Genomic DNA, 22031 nt, shown 5'->3' with positions numbered 1-22031 from the left:
CTCCACTTGCAAAGTTACCCTAGGTTCGGGGAGGGGGTCCGAACCCCGTCTTCTCTAGTCTTCGTCTTGAGTGACTAGTACGGGTGTAGGCCTAGGGGGTCCCTGTCCCTGTTGTTTCTTTTTGGGGCAGTCTTTTACCCAGTGGCCAGCCTCCTTACAGTAGGCACATTGGTCTTTGCTCAGATTATCATGTCTGGGGGACCGCCTAGGTTGGGTGTTCTCTGGCTGTAGATGCTCTTTCTGTACTACTGCTGCCAGGACCTTGGTCATTTTTTCAGTGGCCTTAAATTGCTTTTCTTCTGGAATATCTCTATTATTGTAAACTCGCTGGGCTATCTGAAGGAGGTCCTGAATCTGTTTTCCCTCTAAGTCTTCTAATCTCTGGAGTTTCTTTTTAATGTCTGGGGCCGCCTGATTTACAAAAGACATTACAACAGCTGCCTGACTCCCTGGGGCCTCTGGGTCTATGGGGGTGTACTGTCTAAAAGCTTCCATTAATCTTTCTAAGTAGGTAGCTGGGCTTTCTGTCTTTCCCTGCAGAACAGAGTATACTTTAGCCAAATTAGTGGGCTTGCGAGCAGCTGCCCGGAGACCCGCCATTAGAGTCTGGCGATAAAGGTATAGCCGTCCCCTACCTTCTGCCATGTTGTAGTCCCACGCTGGTCTGGTCAGGGGAAAAGTCGCATTTATGAGGTCAGGGTTGGCAGTCGGTTGACCATCGTCCCCCGGGACCAGCTTTCTAGCTTCTACCTGTATTCTCTCTCGCTCCTCTGTTGTGAACAAGATTTGGAGGAGCTGCTGACAATCATCCCAAGTGGGCTGGTGGGTGAACATGACACTATCTAGTAAAGCCATTAAATCTTTGGGGTTGTCTGAAAACCGGGCACTCTGAGTCTTTCAGTTATACAGATCACTGGTGGAGAATGGCCAGTACTGGAGCCTGGGGATTCCCGTGTCATCTGGGGGTCCTATTTCCCGAAGGGGTAGAGCCACTGTGGAGTCAGGTGGCCGGGGGGGGGCGGCTAACCCGCAAAGTGCGCCCTCGCGTCCGCCCCGCTGGCCCTTCAGAGTTACTTTCACTCTCAGTGGGCTCGGGTGCGCCGGCCGCCTCCCGTCCGCCAGCCCCTCCCTGCGGCTCAGCCCGGGGGGCTGGGGCCTGGGGCCCGGAGGGGTACAGAGGGGGTTCTGTGGACAGTGGGTCCCCGCTATCAGGTAGAACAGGATGGGGGGGGGCAGTCAGTTGCTTGGATTTTAGCAGCCGAGCAACCAGTGCCTTACAGGGTTCAGGGGCTAATAGGAAAGGGGACAGCCAAGGGGGCGGGTTCTCAACAAGGTCCTGCCATACGAGGATATATGGGATATGATCCGGGTGGCCAGCACGCCCATGTAGGAAAACCTTGGACTTCACTCTAGTGATGACAGGAAGACAGAATGTCCCTTCGGGTGGCCACCCTATGTTAAAGGCGGGCCATTCGGAATGGCACAGAGTAATTAGCTTTCCCCTTCTGATTTCCATACTAAGATCATGGCCCCTCGCCCTAACATCCTTGAAATTATTTATAAGGAGAGATAGGGGTGTGCTCTGGGTATTACCCATTCTGTAATAGTTTGTAGTCTCTTCCTGCAAAAGAATATGGGTTAGAATTCCTGCAAAGGAAAACTGGAATATCAATAATACCTAGCTGCAAGCGCGCTCCGGAAGCCCGGGTCAGAATCAGTTCAGATAGAAATCTAAATCAGGTGAGAGCCGGGGGATGTCTCCCACTGGTCTCCGCTGGCCGTCCTATAGCGCGTCTGCCAGGACTGCGTCAGCTTCAGTTTCAGACCTCATGAGTCACAGATACAGGTTCAGAACAGACACAGACAGACAAACAGAGACGAGCCGGCTCACCTATCAGTAGATCGATCCTGATAGATCCGTTGACCAGGGGTCTGGTGGGCTTGGGGAATCCCGGACGAGCCCCCAGATGTTATGCCCAGACCGTTTGTTCCCCAAAGAAGACCACCAAAGTCCAGAGTCAAAGCCAAGCGGCAAGGATGTTTACTGCAAGTTCGAACTTGGTCCCTCCGTTCCACAGCATTCAAGAGGGCCCTGAACGATGCATGTGCTTGCTTTTTATAGCCCGATGTAAACAGGTTATAGAGGAACAAAGGAATTCTTTTGGTTACAGCATTACAATTGGTTAACATTTTAAGTTATACCTTTAGCAGTTTTCTATTGGTTCCCGCGCTTTCAGTAAAGCCGTAAACGGTTGTGACCTTACTGGGGGCCTCTCCAGGTGGTGTTTTTCCAAAGTTGAGATATATGGTGTGTTTGTACTGGGCCCAGGAAGTTGAGATATATGGTGTGTTTGTACTGGGCCCAGGGCTGAGGAATGTGTTCTTTCAGAATCTGTTCAACCGATGAGGGAAAGCCTCCTTTGTTCAGTTTTAATGATGTTTATATCACTTTCAGTATGCATATTCAGTCAGTAACATTATTTTAAGGCAGTTGATATAGGTGCCAAAATCCTCAGTATGCTGGGAGATAGATTATCTTTTGCATGTGTGGGGTTTTGGAGACAAAAGTTGCACTGCAGTGTGTGGCTCTTGTAAATTATATGAGGGACCAAGTCAATTTCCTGTTTGAGATAATGGAGCAGTGGATTTTCATGTCCAACCCCTTTAAATCACAAGTTTAATTCAATTGAGACCCAGAAGTGATTAGCCCAAGTTTACACAGGTACTTAATAGCTGAGCAGGGTCTAGAACTTCCTTTCCACAGACAAATTCTACCTAGAGTTTGCAATTACTCCCATGATAAGCTGGAACATTGGAATTCCTTTCCATTACCTGTAGTACTTTTGCCATAGCAAGTCTTAGAACAAAAGTAAAGAAAAGGCAATAGGTTTTCATGGCTGGCCGCAGGGGCTCATACTTGTAATCCCAGCACTTTGGGAGGCCAAGGTGGGAGGACTGCTTGAGGCTAGGAGTTTGAGACCAGCCTCGGCAACATGGTGAAACCCTGTCCCTACAAAAAAAAAAAAAATTAGCTGGGCATGGTGGCATGTACCAGTAGTTCCACCTACTCAGGTGGTTAAGGCAGGAAGATCTCTTGACCCCAGGAGGTTGAGGCTTCAGTGAGCTATGACTGTGCCACTGCATTCCAGCCTGAGTGACAGAGCAAGGTCCTATCTCAAAAAAAAAAAAAAAGAAGAAAAAAAGGAAAAAGAACCTTATGATATAATCCTGACCAGAAATTGGACTTAAGTATTTTTAAAATCCATTTATGTCACTGGTTGTAAAAAAAATGATAAAAGTGGACATTTTATTTCTCTATAAGATTAAAAAGCTATGTACAATGTATTAAATATAAGTTGACATTTGATTATTCCTAACATGTAATTCCAGAAACAAGTTGTCCAGGCAGGAAAGGCTGGCTTAGAATTTGTGGAATATCTCTTCTAATTGTAATCATTGGAAGCAAATCGAAATGCAACAAATAAGCCACTATTCCTGTTGTTCCCCTTGTCTGTTTCTCCCAGCTTTATTCACTTAGAAATTTAATTTTGCCTGATGTGACAGGCACAGGAAGGAGCCAGGTGGGGGGAGGGTGGAAGCCTCCAGGGTTGGTCTTTCAGAAACAATGACAATGCTGTCTACTGAAAACCACTTCCAAACGGCTTTCAAAGCCCACGAGTTTGTTTAGAGAAAATCTTGCCCGCATTGATGGATTTCTCCTCCTCCGACAGTTCACAGGGAAGAGTGTAGTATAAAGAATTAAGTGGTTCATTCCAAACATCTGATGGGTTCCCTTCACGTACTCCCCCTCTGATCCACTTCTTATGGCTGTGCTGAGCCTCCCCATCTGTGATGAGGTCATTTTGTCGGGCACACAAAGGATTCTAGGGGGAATATGCATCATATACTGCAGCTATTCACAGCATTCATTCCTCCTGGCTGCTCACGGGAACAATGAACCTTCTCAGCATTACATGTGCTTACTAAGGAGACAGGGGTTAGGTGCCTTTCAGTGGAACCCCCTGAGGCACACAATGCATTTATTATAATGTCCTGGCCCTAAGAAGGGCCTGGGAACAGCTTGGAGTGGTCTATAATTAAGTACATTTAATAATAAATGCACACACTTCTTAGGTATTGCAAGAAGTGAAAATAAGCTCTTCATCTTCTCAGTCTCAATTCCCCTTCCCCATCATCCTTCCCCTTCAGAAATCAGAAAAGCCAGGAGTTCTGTGCTTTTTAAAAAAATAACAATCGCAGAAGATGTCTGGCTGGTTGAGAAAGGTAAATTAAATTACTTGAGAACATTCTTTCCATGTCAAAAAAAATGGCTTCTGCTTCTTCAGGTAGTTATGCATGGGGAGGATTTGTTAAAAGGTTGGCTGTTCCTTTCATCTCCCTTGGATTCCACTTCCAAAGGCTTTCAGGGGCAGTGACCCGCTAGCTAAGGGGCATTCCTTGGGGTTAAGCTGCCACTTGGAAGGGCACTTCCTCAGATCGCTGCTGTGCCTAGCAAGGAAGTAGCAGTTAGAAGTGTTCCCCCGACAGTGTCCCATGTCCTCGGTCCCCACACCTCTGAGTGCTCGAATATGGGCAGATATACTTTCTGAGGAGAGGGAGAGGAAGAGAGCCCTGTGAATGTGGACAGGGTACAAGACGAGAAGCCACACTGGAAGGAAGAGAAAAGGGCAGCAGGAGTGTGACATGTACATTTGTGAGACGCAGCAAGAGGTGTGGGACTGAGGGACGCACAGGCATTAAGGGGCCTGGAGGCTGGAGGCCCAGCTTTGCCCCTGCCTGGCTGTGAGCGTGGCCTATTTTCTTGAACTTCCGTAAGCCTCAGTTTCTTGACTTGTAAAATGAGGATGTTAATGGTACCATGAATAGTTAGTGAAAGGTCTAGTAACAGGAATCTTGGGAAAGTGACCTAAGTTCTCTGAGCCTCACTTTCTTTATCTGTAAAATAAGGTCAGAAATACCTCTGTTACATGCATTGTTGTGAGGATGAATGAAATAATGTATGAAATCACTTAGCATATACCTGGTTCACCGTAAATAATCAGTAAATGCCAGCTGCTGTTGTGATGACTATTGGAATGCAATTACATTTTTAAAGAGACACACCGGATTGAAATTGTTCGCATCATTGAATGGTTCAATACATGGGGCAGGCGTCTGACCAGAGCAACAAGAAAACCATGCAAACTCACCAGGTAGTACTGCGCTGGAAAGCACATTGCTTTTATTTATTTAATAGTTAATGACAGGGAGAGGGGGTGATGGAACAAATGGGTATTATCTTCTCTTCTCTCCTATAATTAATTAACATGAAATTATGGACCTGTACAATTTCAAAATATATGGATGGACAGGATAATATTATTAATAAGATTAGTTTTTCCAGCTTAAGACCAGGTTTTTCAATTCACTGGTGCCCTAAAGTTTCTGATTTTGCTATCAATGGTGAAGAGGAGTTTTTACATTATATGGTTAAAGAGAGAATGACTTCTGCTGAAGCATTTGATTTTAAACAAAGTGATATTGAGCCTATTGATAAAACAAAGGTCAGTCCAAGAGTGTGTGGGAATAAGGTACATTCTGACAGAAAAAAGAATGAGGCTTTAAAAAAAGTTGTTTTCTTTCTTTTTGTTTGCTTGTTACAGCTAAAGAAATCTCCAATCACCATTCACTTCAAATATACTACCTTGATTTTACTTTTTTTACTTTGCTTTAGGTAATTTTTGTATGAATGTTCTCAATAAAGAATTTTCTTATAAACATTTATTATTTTGAGCATTACGGTTTGCACCTCAAAATGGAGTACTGTGAATTTTTTGAGAGCTGCTAGAAGAACAGAAGAAACAGTAAACTTTTAAGGCAAGACATCTTTCTCCTCCCACTCTAGCAGCAAGATGAAGAGGACATTTGCTCTTGATTATTTAAGAGCCTTTTAAAAGTCACACGGAAAGGCAAGCACTCCAAGGATTTTTTGATTCCTTTTGACTTTGGCCAAGAAAATGAAATTATTGAGAACAGCCAACCTTTCATAAAATATTGCTGTTGGAGGGACTTTTTGGTGGGTTAAATATTATAAAATCATTGTTTTCTGGTCAATACAGAGCAGGGAGAAAATAAAAATAATTATTGGATAGGAGCATTTTGGTGGGTTTTGCATCTTATGTCAGAATGTGACACCAAAGGCTCGGCTTGATGGGGTCGCTTTTCTTATCTTAGGTGACCAGATGATGTGTTAAGGCAAAAGCAAAGTATTTTTTCCCCCCTCAGGTTTTTGGAAATAGACTAAACACATAGTTCTCAAAACCACCTTCCTCTAACCCCAACCTTTGATAAAGTGCGGGCCAACTAGCTTGAGCTTCTGAACTCATCAGTGGAGCATCTTTCCATGTTCAAGCCTCCTTCTGGCTGCTTTTCTGAATTCTCATTACTGAGCAAGTGTAGGAAGACCCAGGAATGCCGGAATCATCCAGTCACTGCATGGGTTCACTTCATCCGTATCTCTTTTTCAGAATACTCTTTATTCCTGTCTTATTTCAAATCCTGCTGTCACCAGGGTGATGAAGGGCACTTCTTAGACATTCGACAACATGGTGGAGGTGAAGATCTGTTGTAAAATCTGAGGGATGTCCTTGGTATCCATGGCAACGAAAGACCGACCAGCTGGTAAAGTTCTCTGCAACCTGCCAGGATGGAAAGGGAAAGGAAGTTACCCCTGTAAATGGCTCTCCCTTCCACCTCCTGCCCTGGCAAACCACAGCCTCCTGATGGTTTCTTAGGACAGGAAGTTTTTACTTTCTCATACCTTGCTCTCTGCCTACCGCTGAATTAGTTGTCATTAAGCAATGAAAGGCTTGGAAGAGCAACAAGGAAAGACACAGCGAAAGCAGGGAACTGAAAGGAAGGTCTTTTCAGTGAGAAAGTTGGCGAATTTGAAAAGAAAAACTTTTCTTCCTTTCTTTACTGCTGTTTCTTGGTATTTCATATTCTCTTGGTAGAACAGAGCCCTCCGGATTCATCTGGGATCATCTCACCTCCTGGGTCTAGTCAATATGTTGACCTCACACTGTATTTCTAATGCTTTTCCTTCCTTAGAAAACAGGCCTCTAAAAATGCCGCTGAGGCAAACCCTGAGTGGTTCTTTCTCTCTTTCTTTGCCTCTCTCTCTCTTTTTTTTGGTCCACATCACACAATGTGAAATGCGATCTGGATTGTCCAATTATTGCTTCAATGACACTGAGGTTATTACAGGCTTATGAAATTTTTTCCTTAAATTTACATTTTTAAGTAGATTTTAAAAAACTTATAATGGGTTTTGATTTGAATTATCCTTAAAAATAACATGTCATTGAAGTTACGATAATTTTTTAAATACTAATTTATCATTTGGAACAAAAGGCCATTTTGAAGGCAACAAAACTGTAAGACACAGTTCTCTTCAAAAGAACGCCTCCTTTCACTGTGCCAGGAAGTCTGGCTTTGGAATGACATTTAATAAAATTCAACCATCCTGTGTAGTATCGTATATTTGGCATGCCTGGTAAGCCAGCTAATTCTGCAACGTATCTTTTGCCAGTGGATGTTGGACCATTTCCCTAGGAAACCACAAGGGTATTATTGTGCTTTCTTAAGTATTCAAACAGGATCTGTTCACTAGAAAGACAAAATAGCCATTTCATCTCAACTAGTATTTGTTGAGCTTGTTGTCTGCCTGATAGTGGGCTGATGCTGAGGAAAATCTGGGTGGAAAAGGCATAGTTTGTGTTTGAGGATGTGGAGGTTCTAAAAGATGCAAAGCACTAACTTGTAAAAACTACGAAGAATGCAAAGTCATGTCATCAAATGACTGTAACTACATGATATTAAGTCTGTTCTCAACCTCACTCTGCAGCCTTGCAGCAAGGCAAAAGGAATAGAAAGAGAAAAAGATGCTAGCACTTTGGATACTAAAACATTTCCAATCACAGAGTATGACAAGTAAAAGGGGTGGAATAACAAAAAGGTAGGCCCTTTGTGCTTTAGGCAGGGGTTTTTTTTTTTTTTTTTTATAAGATTTACTTTCACTGGTGTTTTGTGTTTCTTACAGGTATTTTAAACACAGAAAAACCATGAGCTCTTTCTGTTTGTAATTCAAAAAGATAAATGTTAGTGTGTCGAGTTATGAAAGTGTTTCCAGATCTCTCCTTTCAGATCATATACCCACTGGTATTTATTGTCTGATCATAAGATTCTCTATTGAATATTCAGTATATTCAGTGTAGTATCTAACTATATGTATATTATCTTACGTTGTCGCCAAGTGTTTCACCTGCCTTGTCTCTCCAGCAGTAAGAAGGGATATATGTGAGTGTGTCTATATACACACAGGCATGCATATATGTAGGCGATGTCTCTATGGGGATATAATAGATATGTGTGTATATATATGTCTACATATGTATAGACATACACACACACGCATACACATTATCTCCTATGCTAGGAAAATAGATGTTCATGATTTTTAATATGATTTGAACACAAAATGATTAGCCTGAGCTTAGGACCTTGATATAAAGTGGCAAATGTATAAAATACTACCCAATTTATTAGTGACAAATCAATGTGTCAATGATTTATTATTGGTTTAAATATAAACTAAAAAATAATTAATTTAAAATTATTATTGTTCATTCAAACAAAAGCTAGAACATATCCCCTCCACTAGATGATAAACCCCTTGAGGCTAGCAACTCTAGTTTCTGTTTTTCCTCCATCTGCCTCACTGTCCCTCATGGTGCTAAGCCTATAAAACAGCATGTGTTAGCTATTCAGTATCTCTGTACCTGCCCTTTTCTGTATGCTCAGATGACACTTACCTCGTTGCTTGATCACCTAAAGAGCCAATAAAAATGGCAAAAGCATTTACTTGAGGGTCACTTGTGAGGATTTGAGCAAACTTAGCAGGATGTATTCCATATCGTGACAGATTTGCATCACTCAAGACTATGACAAAGTACTCATCAGCTTCTTCTTTGACAATTTCCTTGATGGCATGTTCTGTCCCTTCTAACGTGTGGTCCCCACTCATGCAGAACTGAGAGTGGGCATGCATTGTCTGGAGGTAAGAGAAGTTGCACAAAAGCCATGGTGAGAAACTTCTTTTTAAACAAAGATGATTATTTTTCTACTGACCATGAGCATGCATACATATCAATTATTACCCACGTTCTAAGTTAGTTCTATTTAATTTGCATATTTGAGTGACAACAGTATACAGTGATATTTGTGTCTGGCTTAGAATTTCATTAGATATAGGAATCATTCCAAAACTATCACAGTGGGCACTTAGTTTTAAAATGCAAGCTTCCACTTAAAGTGAGAAAACATAAGAAAATATTAAACTTGGTATCACATTGGAGGATGCAGATGACACAGGAGGAAAATAAGGAATGAGTTGAGTTTTCAATAAACAAAGTTATAATACTAAAAACATTGTACTCATATCAATAACGATGGAGGAAATTTACTTATAATCATGATATGTATTTTTCTATTGTAGGCTTAATTGTGTGAAATCAATTATACATAAAACTGGGGACAGAGAGCACTCTAAAAGCGGTCATTCTGCTCACCAATGATATGATTGTATATCTAGAAAACCCTAAAATCTGATAAATGAATTCAGTAAAGTCTCAGGCTACAAAATCAATATACACAAATCAGTAACACTGCTGTATGCCAACAATGACCAAGCTGAGAATCAAGTCAAGAACTCAATCTCTTTTACAATAGTTGCACACACACAAAACCCTAGGAATATACTTAACTAAGGAAGTAAAAGAGCTCTACAAGAAAAACTACAAAACACTGATGGAAGAAATCACAGATGACACAAACAAATGGAAACACATCCAATGTTCATAGATGAGGAGAATCAATATTGTGAAAATGACCACACTGCCCAAAGCAACCAACAGGTTCAATGTAATTCCCATCAAAATACCATCATTGTTTTTCAAATAACTAGAAAAAACAATCCTAAAATTCATGTGGAACCAAAAAAGAGCCCAGATAGCCAAAGCAATACTAAGCAAAAGCAACAAATCTGGAGGCATCACATTACAGGGCTTTAAATTATACTAAGGCCACAGTTACCAAAACAGCATGGTACTGGTATAAAAATAGGCACGTAGACCAATGAGACAGAGTAGAGAACCCAGAAATAAAGCCAAATACTTACAGTCAATTGATCTTTGACAAAGCATACAAAAACATAAATTGAGGAAAGGACACCCTATTCAATAAATGTTGCTGGGAAAGGTGGCAAGCCACATGCAGAAGAATGAAACACTGCTGGTGGGAATGTAAATTAGTACAACCACCTCTCATACAAATCAACTTATACAAAATCAACTCAAGATGAATCAAAGACTTAAATCTTAGACCTGAAACCATAAAAATGTTAGAAGATAACACTGGGAAAACTCTTCTGGACATTGGCTTAGGCAAACAATTCATGACTAAGACCCCAAAAGCAAATGCAACAAAAACAAAAATTGATAAATGGGACCTAATTAAACTAAAAACCTTCGCACAGCAAAAGAAATAATCAGCAGAGTAAACAGACAACCCACAGAGTGGGAGAAAATCTTCACAAACTATGTATCTGACAAAATACTAGTATCCAGAATCTATGAGGAACTCAAACTAATCAGCCAGAAAAAAACAAATAATCCCATCAAAAAATCGGCAGAGGATGTGAACAGTCATGTCTCAAGAGAAGGTATACAAACAGATAACAAACATGAAAACATGTTCAATATCACTAATAATCAGGGAAATGCAAATTAAAACCATAATGAGATACGGTGGTATCTTACACCTGCAAGAACGGCCAAAATTAAAAGGTCAAAAATTAATAGATGTTGGCGTGGATGTGGTGAAAAGCGAACATTTACACTGCTGGTGGGAATGTAAATTAGTACAACCACTGTGGAAAACAGTATAGAGAGGCCTTAAAAGAACCAAAGCAGGTCTACCATTCAATCTGGCAATCCCATTAATGGGTATCTACCCAAAGGAAAAGAAGTCATTATATTAATACGAAAAAGACACAGGCACACACATGTTTATAGCAGCACAATTAGCAATTGCAATGATGTGGAACCAACCTAAGTGTCTGTCAACCAATGAGTGATAAAGAAAATGTGGTATATATATACACCATGGAATACTACTCAGCCATAAAACTGAATAAAGTAATGGCATTTGCAGCAATTTGGATGGAGCTGGAGGCCATTATTCTAAGTGAAGTAACTCAGGAATGGAAAACCAAATACTGTATGTTCTTACTTACAGGTGGGAGCTAAGCTATGAGGACACAAAGACATAAGAGTGATATAATGGACTCTGGGGACTAAGGTTGGGGAGGTTCTCAGCGGGGTGAGGGATAAAAGACGACATCCGGGGTACAGAGTACACTGCTCGGGTGACAGGTATACTATCTCAAAATTCACCACTAAAGAACTCGTCCATATAACCAAAAACCACCTGTACCCCAAAAACTATTGAAATAAACAAACAAATTTAAAAAGGGGTCATTCTTTTCCTTCTACTGCACATGTAGGGCCTGAGAAGAGCCGTATAGGACATATAAGGGAGCCCAGGTTGTAGGATCCCAATCTAATACCAAGTGCCCTAAAAATATGTAGGGAACAAATTTTAAATTTTATATAGTGGAGAAAAGGATTTTAGGCATGATGGGTGTTTTCTCAGTTCAACGCTTGAATGTTTGTGATATAGTTTTTTTCTTTGCTATATATCTAATGCTTCTTCAGTGAATCTTTTTAGTCTTTACCTAATTTGATAGAAGCTTTCATAATACAGAGGCAATAAAATACATTTACCTTCAGAATTTCTAGTCTTTGCTTATTGTCCTTGGGGATTTTGTGAATTGGAACCAGGCCAATGTTGTAGCCATCTCCAGAGTGTCCAACGATGTCATACTACATGCAAGAGAACCAGAAAGTTATAAACTTTTTTCCACAAAAGAACAGTCATTAGATCTTTAATGTTCAACTCTTTCAACTGTTATTGTCCAAAGTTGCTCAACATATGGCCATAAAGAAATGCAGTGAGACAGATGTGTGTTTAATTCCCTAGTCTCACTATGTATATGAGAAACTCCTGTCTACTGAGAAAGGCTAGAGCTGGGAGTCAGATGCAAGCCTTTCACAGAGTCTGGAAAAAAATTCTGGGGTCTGAGATAAACCATAATTGGGGTGAGGTAGTTCCCTCCAACTTTGAGTTGCACATACTCTAGGTGTTGTAGAGCAATGCGGTTATTTCTTTTCATGTATGCTCCTTTTAAAATGGTGAGTTACTTGAAGGTGAGGCCACAGCTTATTTCTCTTTGAATTTCTAGAATCTAAGAGGTGTCTAGCATGTTTATTGCACAAATGCTGTAAGAGAGTTTGTAATCAAGTTGGGGCAATAAGAAGCTTTCCCGTTGCATGTGGGCTACATTCTTCTACAAATAAGCTGTTTGAAGCTGGAATGCATTTTCCCCCCTTAGCAATCATGGGATAAATGGTGGTTAGGCCATGCTAGCTGACAAACAACAATCCGTAACATCACTGAAACTGCTGTGTTCTAAATGGAAAGAAACAGAAAAAGTTTGGTTGAAATTGTTATTATGCAAAAATAGGAAGTGAGAAGAAGGGTTTCCTGGGGAAGATGAGTCCCATGATAGATAGCTGAACTTGTGCCCTAGGAGAGAGATGTGGCTGGGGTGAAGACCTAACAGTTATCCCCAGGAGGGAATAAATGGAGGCCCATGTATGTCTAAATATGTAAAAGCTATACATCAAGCTACCAACTGTTATATAAAATATGTTCTGTCCTCCTACTTTGATAAAATATACGTTATAATAACCTGGAAAGCCAGGGCCAAATTTCAAATACTTGGGTTCCTGGAAGTTCTGTGCTAGAACACGGTCACAGCGGCTGTACTGGCCCCTGGCCCATAGCCCATGCCCTTCTCTTTTCATAGCTGGCTCTGTCCCACCCCATAAGGTACCTCAAATGCATGTGTGTGGACACCCAGTGCTCACATCCACACTCCATCATTCCATCATAACCAACAGTTACCCCTTGCCCACCTCTCAGACCTTGGGGTGCTCACACAATTGACCAGTCTGTCCTAGGAAGATGGACTTAGGAAAGAGGCCCACGCAGGACCTGAAAGTCGGCTTGGGGTCATTTGATGAGGATAGTTGCGGATCCCAGGTACCAGGAGCATGATCTAGAAACAGGCTTTAAAGGCCCTTTGGCCCCATAGACACCTCGTCTCATGTGAGGGCCATGGTCAGAAGAGGGCCAGAGTGGGGCCATGGGTGGGGGTGAGACGGTGGGAGATTATTCTGTGCCTGGTTTAAATATAAAAAGAATAGTGAAGGAAATTTACCAATGCATTTAAAAGGTTGACAATAAATGATTTCTAATGATGTAACACATTCCATATAAGAAAAAAAATCATTCTTAGTATAGTTTGCTATCAAGAGAGTGAAAAGGTACCAAATAAAAACTGAAACTAAAAGCAGCTCAGCTGTTAGAAATTGCTCAGGATAGGAAATTTCTGGCTTCAGCATAGGCTTGACTAAGGTCATCCATGGGTTCAGTGGTAGGATTGGCACAGATATGGAGAGAGCTTGCATAATCCTTCCGTGTAAGCACACTCCAGGGAGGCCCTGACTGATTTGACAATGGTCATGGCAGGAACTGTTTGTAGTCAAGAGTGGAAAGTTCTGAGAAGGTGCCAGGCAGGTTGCTTTCATTATGGGCTGGTGAAGTAATCTGTTAAACAGGATCTTACACATGAAGGAATAAGATCGGTTCCCTGACATAGGAACTAGGTTTCTTATACTGGGCTGAGGTAAGAGGGCTATGAATGTGTTTGAGTCTTCCCTCCCTTTTAACTGATGGCTAGAGTTCTTTCTATTTTTTTTTTTATTACTATTATTATACTTTAAGTTCTAGGGTACATGTGCATAACGTGCAGGTTTGTTACATATGTATACTTGTGCCATGTTGGTGTGCTGCACCCATCAACTCGTCAGCACCCATCAATTCGTCATTTATATCAGGTATAACTCCCAATGCAATCCCTCCCCTCTCCCCCGCACATAGGCCCCGATGTGTGATGATCCCCTTCCCGAGTCCAAGTGATGTCACTGTTCAGTTCCCACCTATGAGTGAGAACATGCGGTGTTTGGTTTTCTGTTCTTGTGATAGTTTGCCAAGAATGATGGTTTCCAGCTGCATCCATGTCCCTACAAAAAGGACACAAACTCATCCTTTTTTATGGCTGCATAATATTCCATGGTGTATATGTGCCACATTTTCTTAATCCAGTCTGTCACTGATGGACATTTGGGTTGATTCCAAGACTTTGCTATTGTGAATAGTGCTGCAATAAACATACGTGTGCATGTGTCTTTATAGCAGCATGATTTATAATCCTTTGGGTATATACCCAGTAGTGGGATGGCTGGGTCATATGGTACATCTAGATCTAGATCCTTGAGGAATCACCATACTGTTTTCCATAATGGTTGAACTAGATTACAATCCCACCAACAGTGTAAAAGTGTTCCTATTTCTCCACATCCTCTCCAGCACCTGTTGTTTCCTGACTTTTTAATGATTGCCATTCTAACTGGTGTGAGATGGTATCTCATTGTGGTTTTGATTTGCATTTCTCTGATGGCCAGTGATGATGAGCATTTTTTCATGTGTCTGTTGGCTGTATGAATGTCTTCTTTTGAGAAATGTCTGTTCATATCCTTTGCCCACTTTTTGATGGGGTTGTTTGTTTTTTTCTTATAAATTTGTTTGAGTTCTTTGTAGATTCTGGATATTAGCCCTTTGTCAGATGAGTAGATTGCAAAAATTTTCTCCCATTCTGAAGGTTGCCTGTTCACTCTGATGGTAGTTTCTTTTGCTGTGCAGAAGCTCTTTAGTTTAATCATATCCCATTTGTCAATTTTGGCTTTTGCTGCCGTTGCTTTTGGTGTTTTAGACATGAAGTCCTTGCCCATGCCTATGTCCTGAATGGTATTACCTAGATTTTCTTCTAGGGTTTTTATGGTATTAGGTCTAACATTTAAGTCTCTAATCCATCTTGAATTAATTTTAGTATAAGGAGTAAGGAAAGGATCCAGTTTCAGCTTTCTACTTATGGCTAGCCAATTTTCCCAGCACCATTTATTAAATAGGGAATCCTTTCCCCATTTCTTGTTTCTCTCAGGTTTGTCAAAGATCAGATGGCTGTAGATGTGTGGTATTATTTCTGAGGACTCTGTTCTGTTCCATTGGTCTGTATCTCTGTTTTGGTACCAGTACCATGCTGTTTTGGTTACTGTAGCCTTGTAGTATAGTTTGAAGTCAGGTAGCGTGATGCCTCCAGCTTTGTTCTTTTGACTTAGGATTGTCTTGGCAATGCGGGCTCTTTTTTGGTTCCATATGAACTTTAAAGCCGTTTTTTCCAATTCTGTGAAGAAACTCATTGGTAGCTTGATGGGGATGGCATTGAATCTATAAATAACCTTGGGCAGTATGGCCATTTTCACGATATTGATTCTTCCTATCCATGAGCATGGTATGTTCTTCCATTTGTTAGTGTCCTCTTTGATTTCACTGAGCAGTGGTTTGTAGTTCTCCTTGAAGAGGTCCTTTACATCCCTTGTAAGTTGGATTCCTAGGTATTTTATTCTCCCTGAAGCAATTGTGAATGGAAGTTCATTCATGATTTGGCTCTCTGTTTGTCTGTTACAGGTGTATAAGAATGCTTGTGATTTTTGCACCTTGATTTTGTATCCTGAGACTTTGCTGAAGTTGCTTATCAGCTTAAGGAGATTTTGGGCTGAGACGATGGGGTTTTCTAAATATACAATCATGTCATCTGCAAACAGGGACAATTTGACTTCTTCTTTTCCTAACTGGATGCCCTTTATTTCTTTCTCTTGCCTGATTGCCCTAGCCAGAACTTCCAACACTATGTTGAATAGGAGTGGTGAGAGAGGGCATCCCTGTCTTGTGCCAGTTTTCAAAGGGAATTTTTCCAGTTTTTGCCCATTTAGTATGATACTGGCTGTGGGTTTGTCATAAATAGCTCTTATTATTTTGAGGTACGTTCCATCAATACCGAATTTATTGAGCGTTTTTAGCATGAAGGGCTGTTGAATTTTGTCAAAAGCCTTTTCTGCATCTATTGAGATAATCATGTGGTTCTTGTCTTTGGTTCTGTTTATATGCTGGATTACGTTTATTGATTTGCGAATGTTGAACAAGCCTTGCATCCCAGGGATGAAGCCCACTTGATCATGGTGGATAAGCTTTTTGATGTGCTGCTGAATCCATTTTGCCAGTATTTTATTGAGGATTTTTGCATCGATGTTCATCAGGGATATTGGTCTAAATATTCTCTTTTTTTGTTGTGTCTCTGCCAGGCTTTGGTATCAGGATGATGTTGGCCTCATAAAATGAGTTAGGGAGGATTCCTTCTTTTTCAATTGATTGGAATAGTTTCAGAAGGAATGGTACCAGCTCCTCTTTGTACCTCTGGTAGAATTCAGCTGTGAATCCATCTGGTCCTGGACTTTTTTTGGTTGGTAGGCTATTAATTATTGCCTCAATTTCAGAGCCTGCTATTGGTCTATTCAGGGATTCAACTTCTTCCTGGTTTAGTCTTGGAAGAGTGTAAGTGTCCAGGAAATTATCCATTTCTTCTAGATTTTCTAGTTGATTTGCGTAGAGATGTTTAAAGTATTCTCTGATGGTAGTTTGTATTTCTGTGGGGTCGGTGGTGATATCCCCTTTATCATTTTTTATTGCGTCTATTTGATTTAGAGTTCTTTCTAATTAGATGACAGTGAATGAGACTATAGAAATCTTTGATCATATGGTCTGTCACAGGGTCAATGTAACTGGTCAAAGAGCAGTCAACAAATACAGTTTTTAGCTGGGCTTTATTAAAACAAGATGCGAGCTGATTAAAACCTTCAGAAATATTTTAGCAACCATCCATCTATCATTTGATTGAGTGACTGATACATCTATCTACCATTTAAATATATGCCCAGGAGAAAAAAATATACTATACTTTTCTAGGCAAATGAGACAAAGAAAGGTGGGTTGTATGCTTCCTTTTCTTCCTTCTTCCCTTTCTTTCTTCTTTTTTTCCCTTCCTTTTTCTTTCTCATCTCTTCTTTATTTGTGGTAAGGAAAGTGCTACTCACAGAAAGACCAGCCTTTGTCTGTGCCTGGTGAGTACCACAAAGGTATGAGAAGACACCTAAGTGACAGAACGGAGCTTATAAAATAGTTTGCAGGCCCTGGTTTCTCATCTTCCAGATGGGTTTGAGGATTATTCTGTGCCCAAAGTCAATAAAATGCTTGGGAAGAATCTAAAGTACATCCAAATGTGGACCATTCCCTGGCGTTACTGCAGATTATATTAAGCTTCCATTACCAGCAATACTTCTCCATCAAAATTATCTATTATCTGCTATCCAAGGATTCCAACATGGTTTACAAACGGTGATTTCCTAATCCTGAAAATTGTGTGAGTTAATGGAAAAGATGCCTCCTCTCATTCATTTCCATTCTCTAACTCCTAAATCTGCCATTCACCCGATCTGGTTTCGGCGATGATCGTGAAATCCAACTTGATGGGGCCTTGAGCCTGCTTCCATGGAGGAGCCACAGGAGTCAATAAACAAGATCCTCACTGTCATTATCAAACCGCCTAACATTTAGATCAGAATTTTTTCTGAGCTCAAAATTTTTATGATCATGATTTCTCTACTTTTCAGAGCATCCCTGAAAACCCTGTGCAGTCTTACGTTTAGCATTTAACATAAATATTAAGCCACAGTAGTAAAGAAAAGCCTCAACTGCAGAGGACAAATTTAAATACTTTTTTGCTTTAGAAATCTGTTTAAATGCCCCTTTGCTATATTTTCTTTTGGAAGTGTTCATTTAGAGAAAAGTATAACAAATAAAAACAAATGCTGAAATTTTGGTCAAAGATGTGGTTTATCATCAAATAAGAATGATGATTTATAATGTTTAGAATGCTTAGGACAAAGTGCTATTAGCAATTTTATGAATAAGATTTATGTGTAAATTTCTATAGGACAAACAGCCATTTGCTGGCTTTAGGAGAGGCTATGCTTTATTATGCAGCCACATTGTAAGTAGGTACGAGACAATCATCTAAGGCTATTTATTAAAACTACTAGGTGTAAAATTCTCATGTCCTTCTAGAAATATAAATACACCATTCTCAGATGGTGCCACTAAAGTCAAGAGAAATGCCAGCGGAACCCTAGTGTTCGTTAGCTAGTAACCTATAGCATTAGTTGGCTAACCTTTCTTCATATCATGTAAGTCAACGTGAAAAGAATGATGTCCTGAAAGGTCAAGGATTCTAGACTTGGCTCTGACGTTAACAAGCTTTTTGACTTAGAGAAAATCACTTAACCTCTCTAAACCTTGTTTCTACCTTGTAAACAATGATGGCTTAGAAAGTCTCTAACACTGTATGCTTGTAAATCTCTTAACCTCCCTGACAACATGGGGTAATATCTGTCTTACCACCTCCCAGGGGCATTGAAAGGATAGGACAATACACTTACTGACTTCACTGTTTGTTACAGTTTACAAAGGGCTTCCATATATCTCATCTCATTTTTATTTTCTCTACAAGCTTTGGGGTAAGTGTTATCCTTATGTCACAAATGCAGAAATTGATTCTTGGAGAGACTAATAGACTTTCTTAAGGTCATAGATCTAGTGTTGGTTAAACCCCAGGTTTTCTGACACTAAATCCATTTTGGTTGTTTGTTTTCATTTTTTGGATTTCTTTGGAGACAGGGTCTTGCTCATTGCCCAGGCTGGAGTGTACTGGTGTGATCACAGCTCACTGCAGCGTCAACCTCTCGGGCTCAATCAATCCTCTAATTTCAGCCTCCCAAGTAGCTGGGACCACAGGCATACGCTGCCACACCTGGCTAATTTTTGTATTTTTGTATTTTTTTTTTTTTTTTGTAGAGACAGGGTCTCGCTACGTTGCACACGCTGGTTTTGAACTCCTGGGCTCAAGCAATAAACCCACCTTGGCTTCCCAAAGTGCTGGGATTATAGGCATGAGCCACTGCGCCCGGCCCAGTGTTTTTACTACAGAGAAATAACTACTTTCCCAGCTACTCTCCCCTCCCATCTCTACTTAAGTTTTTGAATGGTTGGGTTGGCCAATTTCTACATGCACAATTGAATCAATTCTGAATTCTTGTTTGAATGGACTCGGAATTCTAAGTATGTATAACCTCCTTTGGTCCAATCTCCATGTAGCAATAAGAATTTATTCACAGCCTAAACTGATAGGATGACTGGTCTCCATTTCTAAACCTGTGAAACACTCCTGAGGTACTGGAAAGAGGTTAATTACAGATACTGAATTAAGTTCTTGATAGAAGAAATCTCCCTGGCAGCTGCTGATTTGTGAGTCATATGTTTCCATTTCCTCCCGGGAGTTAACTCAACCTTTCTGACCAAGGTATCTTTCAGAAAAGTTTGTCTATTATATTTTATCTCCCTTGGATGGGTGCCAAGGGTAGGAGAAGACAGAGTACCTTACATAAATGATACACTTGCTCCTGAATTACAGTTTAAAAAAACCAAATTGAACAGAAATAAAATGGCTATAAGAAAGAGGGATGAAACATCAAGTAAGAGGCCTGAAGTGGAAGTCAGAAGTGCTGGCTTTGCATTGTAACTGTGTGACCTAGGGCAAAGCACTGAACCTCTTTGAATCTTTGTTTTCTCTTCTGTAAAAAAAAAAAGGTTGCTGAAAATAATTTCCAAGGCCATTCCTACCCTCCCAAATTCTATATAAATTTAATGGTATGTTTGAGAATTGTGATGAAAAAGCTTGCTTCTCTTAGTTTTAGGAACTAATGCCTTGTTTTCTTCTGTCAAGGGAGGAGTGAGTCATTTAAATCTGAGGGTCAGTGGCACCTTTTCCAGAAAGAAAGCCCTCAGAGCCTGTGAGAAATAATCCAGTACATAATCCCTAACACAATGGCTTTCTAATTCTTCCTTTCCTTTACAAGTTTGCTAGCAGTGGAACCCTTCCTTCAAATGAAATACTGCACAAAAGCCCAGCTGATGAAACATCATGCACTACCTATACATGTTAAATTGTTGTAGTTGAACTGGGGATGGAGGGGGATGGGGCAAAAAGTGCTGCCTACTCACTGCCCCCATCCACCCCCAATCCTTCAAAGGTTCTTGTTACACTGTTAGAAAACCACTGCCCTAGAATATGGTTTATATGCCTTCACAGAAACAGTAAGTTTGAGTTTCTTTTTTTTTTTTTTTCCCCAAAGTACAACTTCTGAATAATGAAATACATCTCTTTTCCGGACCCACTATTTGAGTACTTAGTGGAGAAATAGTTACCTAACTTTGGTATTATTGAGTACTTTGAAAAAAAAAATGAAGCCATTAAGAGCCTTTGAAAAGGAGGTCTATTTCAAGATTACAGTGAAAACATTCCCAGGGGCTTGGAGAAAGCATGAGGAACAAATTGGAATGAAGGCTAAGGAAAAAAAAAATGCTTCTTGATGAAAAGACAACAGTTCACACAAACAGTACGATTCTACTTTTCACTTGAATTTGAAGCACTGCGTGAACACCAAGAATGAGGCTGACTACAAGAGTAGAGGAGCTTATGCTGATTATAAGCAAATGAAGTGCTAGTTTTCAGTGACCTACTGTGAAGGCTATACCTGGGAACAGCTGAATTCAGTTGGTAGAGCAATTATGAGAAACTTTAAACACTCCAAATGGCTTAGAGATGTGTCTTGCCACTGAATTACCTTTCCTTCTCAGTAATTCTTGCTCTAGGGTCCCTGTGGTTTGGCACAGGTCATGATAATGTGGAATAAAAAATGGAGGCTGACTCCAGATGAGCCTCTGGGACCTAGACTGTAATGACCCACGGCTCAGGAGCTGCACTCAAGCCAAGCAAAACACAAAGCAGACGCCAAGAGAGATGAGGAGCCCGGATCACAGACCAGGCCAGCGGCTTCTGAAGGTTTCAAAGCAAATACAGACTAGACACCTTTACAACGGAGGGAAAACTGCAGGAAGACAACATTAAGAACTGTCTGGAACTGGGGCTGGGGAGTCTCAGATCACGCTGCTGAATTCCTAATGACCCCATGTGTGATGCCATTCTGGGCTATGGAATACACATTTTTCTCTAGGAGCTCCTCAAACTGTCTTTTGTTCATGCATAATTTTCTATTTTCTGAGTACATTAAATCCTTTTGTTAGTTATTCCTATTCCCTTTATGCCTTTTACAAAGGAGAAAATGAAAGTATTCAGTTGAATATGATCATATAACATAAGGATACAGAACAGAATGCACGGTACACAGGCACTGAATGTATGTACATCAAATATCTCTGAGAAGAGACTGATAATTCCACTAATAGTGGTTGTACTGGAGAGAGGAGCTGGGAGCTGAGAGGGCGCAGGCAGTGGCTCACTCTTCACTCTTCCTCCTTTTATACCTCTTAAACTTTGTGCTGTGTGCACCAATCACCCATATATCCCCAAACATTTATAGTCAGCCCTTTGTATATATAGATGTGGAGCCCATGGAGAGGAAGGCCAACTGGAAGATTTCAGCATCCACAGGTTTTAGTATCTGAGAGGGATCGTGGATCTAATCCCTCATAGATACCAAGGGACAACTGTAATTATAAATAGAAATAACTCTTATAGAATGTAAGGAGCTCCATCCTACCTCCTTCCTGCCCCGCACATTGGCCTGGGGAGCCCTAGCAGAGATTGGGTGGCTGGTGGGTACTTAGATCTCAGACACGTTGGCAGGGCTGGTAGGAAGATGATACAAAGTCTCATATGGAGAGAAGGCCTGTTAGGAGTTTTGAAAATACAGGGG

At 40.7% G+C, this 22031-nt stretch overlaps 1 protein-coding gene and 1 long non-coding RNA gene across 3 annotated transcripts in view; one reads left to right on the top strand and one right to left on the bottom strand.

Moving 5' to 3' along the window:
• LOC113224806 overlaps positions 1–22031 on the top strand; it is a 95430-nt gene that overhangs the window by 55618 nt on the left and 17781 nt on the right. The gene's annotated exons all lie outside the window — the stretch shown is intronic.
• The window catches only part of VWA8 (von Willebrand factor A domain containing 8), a 390434-nt gene continuing 373617 nt past the window's right edge, over positions 5215–22031 (bottom strand). The window contains exons 43-45 of one of the 2 annotated variants that reach the window (XM_023208911.1): positions 11904–12002; positions 8874–9112; positions 5215–6698 (exon numbers count right to left, since the gene is read on the bottom strand). In XM_023208911.1, coding sequence (XP_023064679.1) covers positions 6590–6698; positions 8874–9112; positions 11904–12002 — 447 coding nt within the window. In that variant the 3' untranslated portion in view covers positions 5215–6589. The remainder of the gene's footprint in view (positions 6699–8873; positions 9113–11903; positions 12003–22031) is intronic. The other variant, XM_023208909.2, reaches the window with a different exon arrangement.

The sequence above is a fragment of the Piliocolobus tephrosceles genome, chromosome X (genome assembly GCF_002776525.5).
Source record: "Piliocolobus tephrosceles isolate RC106 chromosome X, ASM277652v3, whole genome shotgun sequence".
Classification (NCBI taxonomy): Eukaryota; Metazoa; Chordata; class Mammalia; order Primates; family Cercopithecidae; genus Piliocolobus; species Piliocolobus tephrosceles.
The sequence above is the reverse complement of the archived record's forward strand: the minus strand, read 5'-3'. Positions and strand labels throughout refer to the sequence as shown.